General features: G+C 39.1%; 2 protein-coding genes across 2 annotated transcripts; one reads left to right on the top strand and one right to left on the bottom strand.

Annotated features, from left to right (window-relative positions):
• Nucleotides 1-645: 645 nt before the first annotated feature.
• Nucleotides 646-4714, top strand: LOC115589400 (GTPase IMAP family member 7-like). Its single transcript, XM_030430242.1, has 3 exons — nt 646-661; nt 1877-2840; nt 4705-4714. Exons 1-3 carry the CDS (start codon nt 655-657, stop codon nt 4712-4714), a joined length of 981 nt encoding a protein of 326 aa, XP_030286102.1. The 5' UTR covers nt 646-654.
• Nucleotides 4648-9323, bottom strand: LOC115590506 (GTPase IMAP family member 7-like). The gene is made up of 2 exons (XM_030431894.1): nt 9225-9323; nt 4648-5973 (listed from the first exon to the last, which is right to left on the bottom strand). The coding sequence occupies exons 1-2, from the start codon at nt 9229-9231 to the stop codon at nt 5144-5146; spliced, it is 837 nt and encodes a 278-aa protein (XP_030287754.1). The 5' UTR covers nt 9232-9323; the 3' UTR covers nt 4648-5143.
• Nucleotides 9324-12308: the final 2985 nt, after the last annotated feature.

Genomic DNA, 12308 nt, shown 5'->3' with positions numbered 1-12308 from the left:
AGCATCGGGCCTTTGTTGACCCTCTATCACTGAAGGGTAGAGTCCAGTGTCAAAGACGACAGGAAACATACGCACAGTCAGCAGTTTTTGAACTCAGAGCTAATATGTAAACAGTCCAGAGAATGTTCCCTTCATGTGCTGGTAAAACAACCTACTGTGTGGTTAACAAGTGAATGTGAAGCAGGAGCTGTGCTGGTTTGACAAAGACTGCCTCTGATAGAAAGACAACTCACTCCTGTAGACGCAGCAGCTGGTTAGCTTTAGTTAAAGCCTCTGTGTGGTCTGATCACATTTGATTGTCAGCAGCAACCTGAGTGAAAAGGCCCAGATTTATGTTCATGTACTGTAACTCATCAGAACAAACCTCTTTAAGCAACCTTGGACATTTACATTGTCACTCCTGCCACTCAGACCAGAGCTGTCATATCTTATTACTGATGGCATTCATGTAAAAGTGAATTCATGGTTTTTGCAGATGTGATAAATATCTTTTTCTGCCAAATGACGCATTTGGAAATCCTGCCAGCCAAGTACCAAATAAGGTTTAAGATGACCTTTGTTTTGTCCATGGTCGTGTGACAGGACAGGGAGAAGTTTACACTTCACTTTCTTCTTATTTTCACTTGACCCGAAAGGCTCTTAAAATCTGAAAACATGGACGGTAAGTAATCTTTGTCAGTCATGTTTTGTTTCTGTTTTACAAAAGGTGGAAATGGATGCTGTCGAGCGTAAAAGTCGATCCTAATGGATTTAATGAACTCCAGAACATCGAGCAACCCTGCAGCACCTTAAAGTGAACATGGGCCACAAATCCACTGTTAAGCAGTGTAGTGTCACCACAATCCTTCACACCAGTGTTCACTGCATTAACTGAAACAACAATGACAAACGTTCGTCAACTTTTTTCACTGACTAAGAAGAGAGATGACGAGCTAAGAATCTGTCACCATAAAAACTATGAGGAAATGATTTGTTTTCAATGACAACAAAGGACGCGGCTAAAATGTCAGTGATGGGCTGTCGGACATTTATGATGCGTGGTATTTTCCCCCAATTTAGTTCATCTGTTGAAATGTAATGTTTCCCTGTTCCCGACCCTGAACACAGATCTGCGTGTGAGACACCCAGCGCTGCAGGCTGATTAAGGGACCGTCGATAAATTACCCTACTGTTTATTTGAATTAGATAAAAACAATGTTTTTTCATGCTGACTGGATGATACCAGTGAAAATTATGAAGAAAAAAAATAATAAAATACTAAACTGATTTTATGTAGCACACTTATTTTGCGTTTTATATTTATTTTGCAGAAATATTTTTAAAAGAAAATGCCTTTTTTTTTCAATAGCTTCCATGTCATGTGACCCAGTGACTCCAAATCAATTCTGAATTGTATTAGTAAATGGGACAAATGAGACACGCTTGTTTTTATCACATTTATTGCTTCTTCTATTTTATATGAATATTTATCATGAAAATTCAGAATTTCTCTTCAATAGCTTCCACGTCATGTGACCCAGTGACTCTAAACCACAACATGGGGATGTTTGTTTATTTTCGGTAGAATAATGAAGAAGAAACAAATACAACTAAAATTCAAAATATTCGTATAAAATAGACTGTCAGCAGTATAATCTATTAAAAAGAGGTGTGTCCTATGTGACCTGTGTAGTGATACAATCTGATATTGTTTTGGAGTCACTGGGTCACATCACATAGAAGCTATTACACAGAGTATATTGCTTTCCCCTTTGCCATCGGGATTTTAAACCACTGAGGATTTGTGTTGTAACTGTGCTGTTACTTCTGTATCTTATTGTAAATGAAAACCAAAAGACAAATATACAGTATTATTGATGGACATGATTTTTTTCAGTGTCAAACGAGAGGAGAATTGTCATCTTGGGAAAAGCTGGAGCTGGGAAAAGCAGCCTGGCTAACACCATTTTTGGAGAAGATGTGTTCAAGATCAGCCACACTTACAACTCTGGAACAAGTCAATGTGAAGTGGAAACCAGATCTGTCAATGGAAGAAGATTCAGTATGGTCAAACCTCCTAGTTTCTCTGACACAGACAGATCTGAGGAGGAGATGAAGCCTGAGATAGTGAGCTGTATCACAGAGTGTGCTCCTGGACTTCATGCTTTTCTCATTGTGCTCAAAGTGGAGAAATTCACAGATCAGGAGCAGGAAGTCATCAACACAATACAAGAGTACTTGTCTGAAGAAGCTTTCAAATATGCAACAGTTGTCTTCACTCATGGTGACGATCTCCCAGAGGGAGAGACGATTGAAGAACTGGTCAGAAAAGTTAAGCCTCTGGATGATCTGGTGAAGAAGTGTGGAGGACGGTGCCACGTCATTGACAATAAATACTGGAAAGACAAACCAATGAATGAATACAGGAGCAACAAGTTCCAGGTGGAGGAGCTGCTCAAGACGATAGACAAGATGGTGATGGAAAACAATGGAGGCTGCTACACCAATGAGATGCTGCAAGCAGTGGAGCAAATGATAAAACAGGAGGAGGAAAACAGTAGACAGTCAGCAAGAAACATGACAGAAGAAGAGATCAGAGGGAAGGCTAAGGTCAGAGTTTTTGACAGGCTCTTGATCAGACTGGTAGGTGTTGGAACAGGTGGATTGGTAGGGGCTTTCTTGGGTGTAGCAGGTTTGGGTGGATTAGTTGTCACAGGTTTGAAAACTATGAAACCATTAGCAAAGTTGGTCACTGCAGCAGCAACAGCTGCAAAAGAATTTGGAGCAGCAGCTGGAGGAGGAGCAGAAGGAGCAGCAGTTGGAGGAGCAGCAGCTGGAGGAGCAGCAGCAGAAGGAGGAGCAGCAGCAGAAGGAGGAGCAGCAGTTGGAGGAGCAGCAGCAGAAGGAGGAGCAGCAGTTGGAGGAGTTGCAGTTGGAGGAGCAGCAGCAGTTGGAGGAGCAGCAGCAAGCGGAGTAGCAGCAAGAGGAGCAGCAGCAGCAGCAGGAATTATCAGCATTGCAAAGAAATCTGCAGTTGCAGGAGCAGTGATAGGAGGTGTTACAGGGTTTGTTGCAGCTGAGGGAGCAGAAACACCCCAGGAGGCAGCAAAGAGGGCAGCAGAGGCCGTCAAGAGTGAAGCTCTACATGTCTTGGATTTGGCGAATGATCTTGTGGAAAAAATATTACCATCAAAGTGAAAATCCAGTTAAAACTCTAATGAACTGTGACTCTTGAGGAAAGGGGAGAGAATCTGTTATAAAAAAGCTTTATCTCCCAGAAGAAGGGTTAGAAGATTACAATGTTTATCAAAACAATATTTAACCACTGAGCTGAGGATTTTTATTTGTATGTAATAATCAGTTGTCCTTCTTGTCTGAGCTTCACACTTTAGTCGCTTATTCCTCTTTCACACACACAGCTAACCGAAGAGAGCTTTATTAAAATAACAAAACGTTTCTTTGGAGAGTTGACCATTGAGGTTGTTTAAACTAAACCAGTGTACGCTGTTGGTTGTATTTCTGTTTTTAGCCTTATGATATTGCTCACTGTTTCCTGTTGCTAACCATAAAACATCACTTATTTGCAGCATAAGTTTGTTAGACAGGCTTTTCTGATGCTCACGCTAGAAGTGTGTTGTTTCTTTGTGGATTACAATGTACCATCAAATGTGAAGAATCAATAAAATTAAACTTTTATTTCCGCAAATATAGTGTTTTACTTATAAGGTCTTCAAAGTGTAAATGGTGCATTGGAATGATTAAAAGAATTGCACAACAGAGTATTCCAAACATGTTTATCAGAGATTATTATAGAGTGAAACAAGTCCATGCTAGCTGCTCTGTAATGCTGTACAAATGTTCAGCTTGTGTCCGCTTGTTAACCACCTCACAGTGACAATGATACCATACTGGTGTTTAGTATGTGTAATGGTAAGTACAGTGAAGCTTGATGTCATTGGTCGGACATATACAGTGGTGTGAAAAACAATTAAATGTTTCAGATCATCAAACAAATGTACATATAAGACAAAGATAACACACACAAAAAAAACACAAAATGCAGTTTCTGAATTAAGGTTTTTATTATTAAGGGGAGAAAAAAAAAATCAAAACCTAAATGGCCCTGTGTGAAAAAGTGTTAGAACCCCCTGTTAAAATCTAACTTAACTGTGGTTTATCACAGCTGAGTTAAATTTCTCTAGTCACACCCAGGCCTGATTACTACCAGACCTGTTCTCAATCAAGAAATCACTTAAATAGGACCTGCCTGACAAAGTGAAGTAGACCACAAGATCCTCAAAAGCTAGACATCATGCAGTGATCCAAAGAAATTCAGGAACAAATGAGAAAGAAAGTGATTGAGATCCATCAGTCTGGAAAATGATATAAAGCCATTTCTGAAGCTTTGGGACTCCAGCAAACCCCAGTGAGAGCCATTATCCAAAAATGGCGAAAAGTGGTGACCGTCTGACCAAAATCACCGCAAGAGCGCAGGTGTGATGGCCTGTCATTTTAATTTCCCCTTTTAAGTTGATTACTGAAATAAATGAACTTTTGCTCGATATTCTAATTTTTTCGATTTTCACCTGTATATCAGTTTTTATATACATTTATTTTTATAAATTGTGTACCTCTTGTAATTATTTATTCTTAGAGTTTTTTTCATTCTTTATTCTCAAATGGGTTGTTGCAGGATATACACTCCCTTTTCTCTTTTGTCTTAAGACAAAACTAAGGCCAAATAGCCCTTAGTGGTATTTCATGGTTTTACATGTTATACATGTTCCACAGTAAATTGACATTACTGTATTATTTGTTTTTGCAATATCAGTTGACACTTAAATGCACTAAATGGCTAAGTTGCAATAAATGGGCTTAGTTTTGGCGCCAAGAGTTGGAGTTGAAATAGATACCTGTATGTTTTTTTTCAGGATTAAAAACCAGTTGCTTGGTCTATTTAACAGGCCTGTCATTTTTGTTATGCATTATTTGGTATTGCTGTTTAATAATGCAAAATTATTCTTTATTAGATTACTCGATTAATTGATGGGATAACCGGATAAGACTCGATTCTGAAAAGATCCGATAGCTGCAGCCCTACTGTCTAATGCTCCAAATTCTTTTGCAGCTGTTGCTGCTGCATTGACCAACTTTGCAAATGGTTTCATTTTTTCAAAACTAGGAGAGCTACAACAGCCACTGCTACACCCAAGAAAGCCCTTAGCAATCCACCTGTTCCAACACCTTTCAGTCCGTTCATGAGCCTGTCAAAAACGCTGTCCTTAGCCTTCCCTCTGATCTCTTCTTCTGTCATGTTTCCTGATGACTGTCTGATGGTTTCCACCTCTTTTTTAATCATTTGCTCCACTTTTAGCAGCATCTCATTGGTGTAGCAGCCTCCTTTGTTTTCCGTCACCATCTTGTCTAACGTCTTAAGCAGCTCCTCCACCTGGAACTGGTTGCTCCTGTATTCATTCTTTGGTTTGTCTTTCCAGTACTTATTGTCGATGACGTGGCACCGTCCTCCACACTTCTTCACCAGGTCATCCACAGGCTTATTCTCAGATACCAACTTCTCAATCGTCTCTTCCTCAGGGAGATCGTCACCATGAGTGAAGAGAACTGTGGCATATTTGAAAGCTTCTTCAGAAAAGTACTCTTGTATTGTGTTGATGACTTCCTGCTCGTGCTTTGTGAATCTCTCCACTTTGAGCACAATGAGAAAAGCATGAGGCCCAGGAGCACACTCTGTGATACAGCTCACTATCTCAGGCTTCAGCTCCTCCTCAGATCTGTCTGTGTCAAAGAGACCAGGAGTGTCGATCAGAGTGATGCTTCTTCCATTGATAGACTTGGTTTCTGCTTTGCATTTTTTTGTTCCAGATTTTAAATTGTGGTAGATCGTGAATGCATCTTCTCCAAATATGGTGTTAGCCAGGCTGCTTTTCCCGGCCCCAGTTTTTCCCAAGACGGCAATTCTCATTGTGTTTGACACTGAAAGAAAATAATGTCCATTATTAATATTTTACAAGATACACATGCTGAACAACCTAAATTACAAAAGTTTATACTGGTCAAAAATCAAAGCTACCATGATACCATATCATCATGATATAAAATTAATACATTCCAGTATTTTAACATTATTCAATATAATAATAATTCGGATACATTTTGTTATTACTTTTTACTTGAGGTCCTTCTATAGTGAAATGTACTACAGCCCTGAGTACAGACTTCTACTTGCAGCCTGTGTTATACAAGTGCCACCCTGTGGTGTTCAGAGGATGATGCTCTAAAGGACTACAGTTCATGCTGGTACATAAAATATTCAGATTTTTAAAAAATAATTAAAGTGTCAAAGCGTTTGCAGCCAGCTGAGCTAATGCTGCTCGCTTTACATACATGATATAACACATTCTTTTGGAGCAGTAAACAGGCAGTTTCACTGGGACTACTTGAGGAGCTCCAGAGGTGTCTGGATATCAAAATGTAATTCACACTCTGCAGCCAATCACAGTCGAGTATTCATCCAGACCATGGTACACTTTTGTGTGTCTGATGTACGATCAGTCAGAGTACGAGCCAACATTTAGGTTTCTAAATGAATTATTAGCTAATGTGTATCTGACACATTGAGATAACAGCTGTGAACTACTATCATTTAAAACTTATACTTCACAATGTCTTTTCTTGTCTTTTAAAGGACAACAGGTAACCGTATCTCAGCGTCAATGTAGAAAACAGTGCATGATGACAGTCACCTGAATCTACTACATCTGTGTCTGTACGTTTCCAATTGTCTTTGATACTTCAACGTATTTCTGCCAGTCATTTCATCTCCTTATAAGGTGATGGAGCGAACACTGTGAAAGTCACAGCACATTACATACCTTGAAAACACCTCAGTACCTACGGTGAACTGATAAGTGTGAGCGATTTCTTCCTACTTAAAAAATAAACTTCTGTTTTGCTGCTGACACGTGTTCAGTGTGTTGACTTTTTATTTTATTTTTAATAGCATTACAGGTTTACTTTGCTTTTGTCACACTATCATGTCAAATCCCACTTTAGATGGTTCAAATTACATTGAATTTTAGTTGTATTTGTGTCAAAGCTATTGGAAGCTATTGAAAAGAAATGCTGAATTTTCATGATAAATATTCATAGAAAATAGAAGAAAGTACTAAAAATGTGATAAAAACATGTGTGTCTTATTTTTCCCATTGACTAATACATTTTAGAATTGATTTGTCACTGGGTTACATGACATGGAAGCTTATTCTTTTAATCATAATTTTCACTGATATTATCCAGTCCACCATGCATACTGGAAAGTGACAAACTTACATTTTGCCCTCTAAATGACATAATCAAATAATTGCCATCAGTAAACTGGACACTGTCTGACTCTCTTACTTTGCGGGGACGGAGGCTGTTTTCTGGGGGAAAGTCAACTGAAGTCTGGGTTGGGAGGGCTGAACGTCACTGTGATTTTTTTCCAACACAAACACATGGTGAGTTTTTTGCCGGTGACAGACGCTGTTTTTCACGCAGAAATGTGACGAAGAGTCAGTTGGACAGGCGGGAGAACAGGCAGGAGGACAGTCACTCCGCATACAGCTGCAGTATTTTTTTCCTCACATAAGTTGCCAAAGAAGGTTACAGTTACTATGTTACTTTTGTTTGGTCCTGTTGTGGGGCACCGCGAAGTTGTACATGCTAAAATAATCAGCAACTCGTTGCCACATTTAGCAACAAACCACCTTAAAAAACATACGTCAATTTTAAAATGTTACTTTTGACCAGATTTATAGCAATATTTGTGAACATTGTGATATTTACTTCTCTTGTAAAAATATGTCAATTTTAAATCCAAATAAAAAATCTAAATCTAAATGTTGAATGTTAAATCTAAATGTTGAATGTCAAATCTAAATCTAAAAGTTAAATTTAAATCTAAATGCTAAATGTTAAATCTAAATGTCACGGGTGAAACAAATCATTTAGCTAATATGCAAATTCACACTGCCTGTCACTAGAAGTACCAAAATAAAAGCTCAATGATGCGAACAAGCGCTATTCGTGGTCTTCTTCGGGTATCTATAAATATAAATGTTAAATGTTCAATATAAATTTATATTGAACATTTAACATTTATATTTATATTTAACATTAAGATTTAGGTTTAACGTTTAGATTTAACATATAACATTTAGATTTAAATTTAGATTTTTTTATTTAGAAAAGTCCTTTTGTGACATTATATTTTTACAAGAGAAGTAAATATCACAAAGTTTACAAATACTGCTGTAAATCTGGTCAAAAGTAATATTTTAAAATTCACATGTTTCTTAAAGGTGGTTTGTTGCTAAATGTGGCGAAAAGTTGCTTGCGCTACATTACAATCGGTGCCCCATATCCTTTAATGTATTGAGTTGAGAGTTGTAGTTATCAGACTGTCCAATCAAAACGCCCTTGCAATGCAATGCTGGCTTATCCATTCACACTGGTGTAGTTCGCCAATGCTGCACCTCTGATACTACCTCCAGAGGTGGAGCGAAATTTCACCCATCCCTGCTGAGACATTCACACAGAGGAGAAGGTGGAGAATGGGGCTATTGTTTTTGTCTAAATCAAACAAACAGTAGGGTAATTTATCAACGGTCCCTAATTCAGTCTGCAGCGCTGGGTGTCTCACACTAAGATCTGTGTTCAGGGTCGGGAACAGGGAAATATTACATTTAAACAGATGAACTAAATGCACAAATCGGGGGAAAATATGACGCATTTGAAATGTCCGACAGCCAATCACTCACATTTTAGTCGCGTCCTTTGTCGCTGGAAACAAATAATTTCCTCTTAGTTTTGTTTATCGTGACAGATCTATTCTTAGCTCGGCACCTCTCTTCTTAGTCATGGAAAAATGTTGACGATCGTTTGTCATTGTTGTTTTAGTTAGCGCAATGAACACTGGCGTGAGGGAATTTGGTGACACTACACTGCGTAACATTGGATTTTTGGCACATGTTCATTTTGCGGTGCTGCAGGGTAGCTGTTGTTGTAGCTGTCAACATGGCCTCGGTGTTGCTCGAGGTTGTAGAGTTCGATGAAAAGATCAGATCAGATTTAATCTGCTCTACCTTACCCCTTACCGATCCACAGGATCGATTTTTACGCACGATAGCGTCCATTTATACCTTTTGTAAAACAGAAACAAAACATGTCTGAGAACGATTACTTACCGTCCATGTTTTCAGATGTGAAGTGTCTGTCGGGTCAAAGTGAAAGTAAGAAGAAAGTGAAGTGTAAACTTCTCCCTGCCCTGTCACACGCCCATGGACCAAAACAAATTTCACCATAAACCTTATTTGGTACTTGGCTGGCATGATTTCCAAATGCGTCATTATGGCAGAAAAATATATTTATCAGATCTGCAAAGACCACGAGATGACTTTTACATGAATGCCATCAGTAATAAAACGTGACAGCTCGGGTCTGAGTGGCAGCCCTGCTGGAAGAACCAGCATGATTTCCCTGTTTCGGTGGTGGTTTAGCTGATGGACCAGCATGATGAAGCTGGTCCACCAGTAAGGTCTCATTAATGATGCTGGGCCGAGCATCAGTGATATTGGTGAGGTGTCTACACAGAGCCCACAGGATATTAACAGCCTGTTCACCCTGGTTCACCTCATCCTACAGGCTTGTTCCTATGGCCTTGTTTTAATGTGTTGTTCTATAATTTCCAAATGTTCAGCACTTTGGCCTGTTGGATTTTAGTTTTGGGGGAACATTGTCATTGTGTCATTAATAATTTGTCATTTTTAAATTACTTTTACTTTCACCTTACCTAACCTTATATTGTTTTTGTTTTCTTGGCATACATGAAATAAAAACGCATATTTTTCATTTAATGTGCTATGACGTTTATCAACTTCCCATGCAACAGAACACAACATATGCTGGTCTATGCTGATTTTTCCAGCAGGGAGGAGTGACAGTGGTGAGTATAAACGTCCAAGGTTGCTTAAAGAGGCTTGTTTGGATAACTTACATGAACATAAATCTGGGACTTTTCGCTTAGATGACTGCTGACAATCAGCAGAGAGGAAAATTATGTTATTATTATCTCGCCTCCACAATGATGGAAAGTTGGGTGAAGTTTCGAAGTCCACAAAACCCTTCTGGAGCTTCACAGCAAAGCAGCATCAATAGTCTCCTAAACAACCCTTGATGCAAAGTCGAACTGGTGTGCTCTTCTAGTGTAGTAGTTACAGTGAAGATTTTGGCTTTAATAAAGGGTGTAAATAACTTCTTTCCAAATCCATTTGGGCTTTAGAGGACTTGGACCACTATGGACACGCTGTTTTGAGCCATTCTATGTTTATTGTCACTCATCATTTTCTGGGTTGTTTTTACATTTTAAGACAAGTCCCCATCTGCTTTAGTTGTGGAGAACGCCGCCATGCTGTTTTATCGTGAAGCTCCATAAATGTTTTGTGGACTCTAAAACTTCACCCGACTGTCCAGAGTAGATCCTGACCGAACTTTAACTTTAAGTGGAGATCTGATAATATTCTTTCTTTGAAACAACGTAGTCCAAACTTAAGGCTGCTGCAAGGAACTGTTAAGTTTTTGTTTATTTTGGCGCCCCCCAGGCATCAAGAATAACTATACAATGTCAATGTTCTCACTGATGATCCCTTTTGCTCATTCAGAGGCATCTGTATTAAACTGAGACTGTGTAATAAAGCATCCTAAAAGTCGTCCAGCGCCCAGTTTTAACAGAAGGCCTGAAATATGGTGTCACATAACTTTGCGTGGCTGTCCAAAGCTAAATAAAGCACATTTTATAGTTTAAATGACAAACAAATGAGAACTGCAACATCAGCTGCTAATTCAATCATTAATGAGCGGTTCATCCCCGACTGGCAGGCCTGGGCTCAAACTAAACTTGTGTAAAGACTGAAAAATGTGTGAGAAGGCTCAGTTTAATGGTTCAATTCATAACTCCAGTCTGTGGACGGCTTGATACTGATGCCCTCTGGTGTCCAAACTGTGCTGGTTTTTAGTTCAGCTCCAGTTAATTTTTAGTCAGGCAACACAACATAACCAATGACTAGCTTCGACCCTCTAGACCCCTGAAACACATAAGCTCTGTTTATATAACCCTTATTCAACCAAGTTTCTCTTTGAGATCCAGATCCTAACATGTGTGAGATGATCCTGTGATAAAACACAAAGCACAATGATGAACTGCATCAGGTTGTTTTTAGTTGGAGCATCGTGAAGAGATGTGACGCGCGAGTGTACAATCATTTTCCAGTCCTCAAGAAGAAATATTCTCTATTTCAGTATCAGAAGCCAATTTTTATCTTTAGTTTCTTCACAGCGTATGATGGTGTGGGAAAAGGAAAAACTACCTTCACGGGAGCTGAGGGACCTGCTGTTTCACACATGAAAAAAACAAACAAACATTAATGTAATTTTATGCCCCAGTAAAGCACTTTGAGTTGCCTTGTGTCTGGATTGTGTTATACAAATAAACCTGCCTTGCCTAAATTCCTGGTTACTCTGCAAATCACATTGCTGCATCAGAGCAAAAGGAGTTGGACGATTTTGGTGGTGTTTATTATATTGTAACATTCGCTTTTGTCGAAAGGACCGAAACAGGAAGTAGTTTAGGCGGAAGTCACGGCCGTTCCGGTGGACCCCATAGGACCTTACTTCACAGAAACTTTGTTTGGAAGTCAATGATAAGACACAAATCATTTTTTGATCCTATTTGAATTGTACCATTGTTCCCATCATTAAAAGATAATTTTCCAAATCAACAAAGTTGCAATTCGTTGTAAAATACCATCTATGTTGTGCTGATGTCATTCTTAAGATCAGCTTTGATTTTAAGTCTGTTTTATGATTGAGGCCCAACCACCAAGATGGTATGAGGGTCAGTCATTGCGCGCGGTTGGTGGCATGCACATAAAATCAGAACAACCTTCAGTCAGTGTGTGGAGTGTGAGCGGCCAGAGTGGGAAAGAGAAAAAGAAGAGCTGAGAAGGAGGGTATGATGTGGAGTAAAGCCAACAATATCCATCCATAATTTAGCTCCACCGGCAGGTCAAAGTTTCACTTGTCCAGTGAAATATCTCAACATCTACTCAATGAATGGGCACAAAATCTAAAACATCCCAACAATTATCAAATGCTCGCAATGTACAGACGTGTATGGCTCACAGACAATAAATGCTTCTGACTTTGGGGATCGCCTCACATTTCATGTACCACCATCATCAGCTCAAAATGTTGTTTGATTTATTACCAAATCA

This window comes from Sparus aurata, chromosome 10, assembly GCF_900880675.1.
Source record: "Sparus aurata chromosome 10, fSpaAur1.1, whole genome shotgun sequence".
In the NCBI taxonomy this organism is placed as follows: Eukaryota; Metazoa; Chordata; class Actinopteri; order Spariformes; family Sparidae; genus Sparus; species Sparus aurata.
The sequence above is the reverse complement of the archived record's forward strand: the minus strand, read 5'-3'. Positions and strand labels throughout refer to the sequence as shown.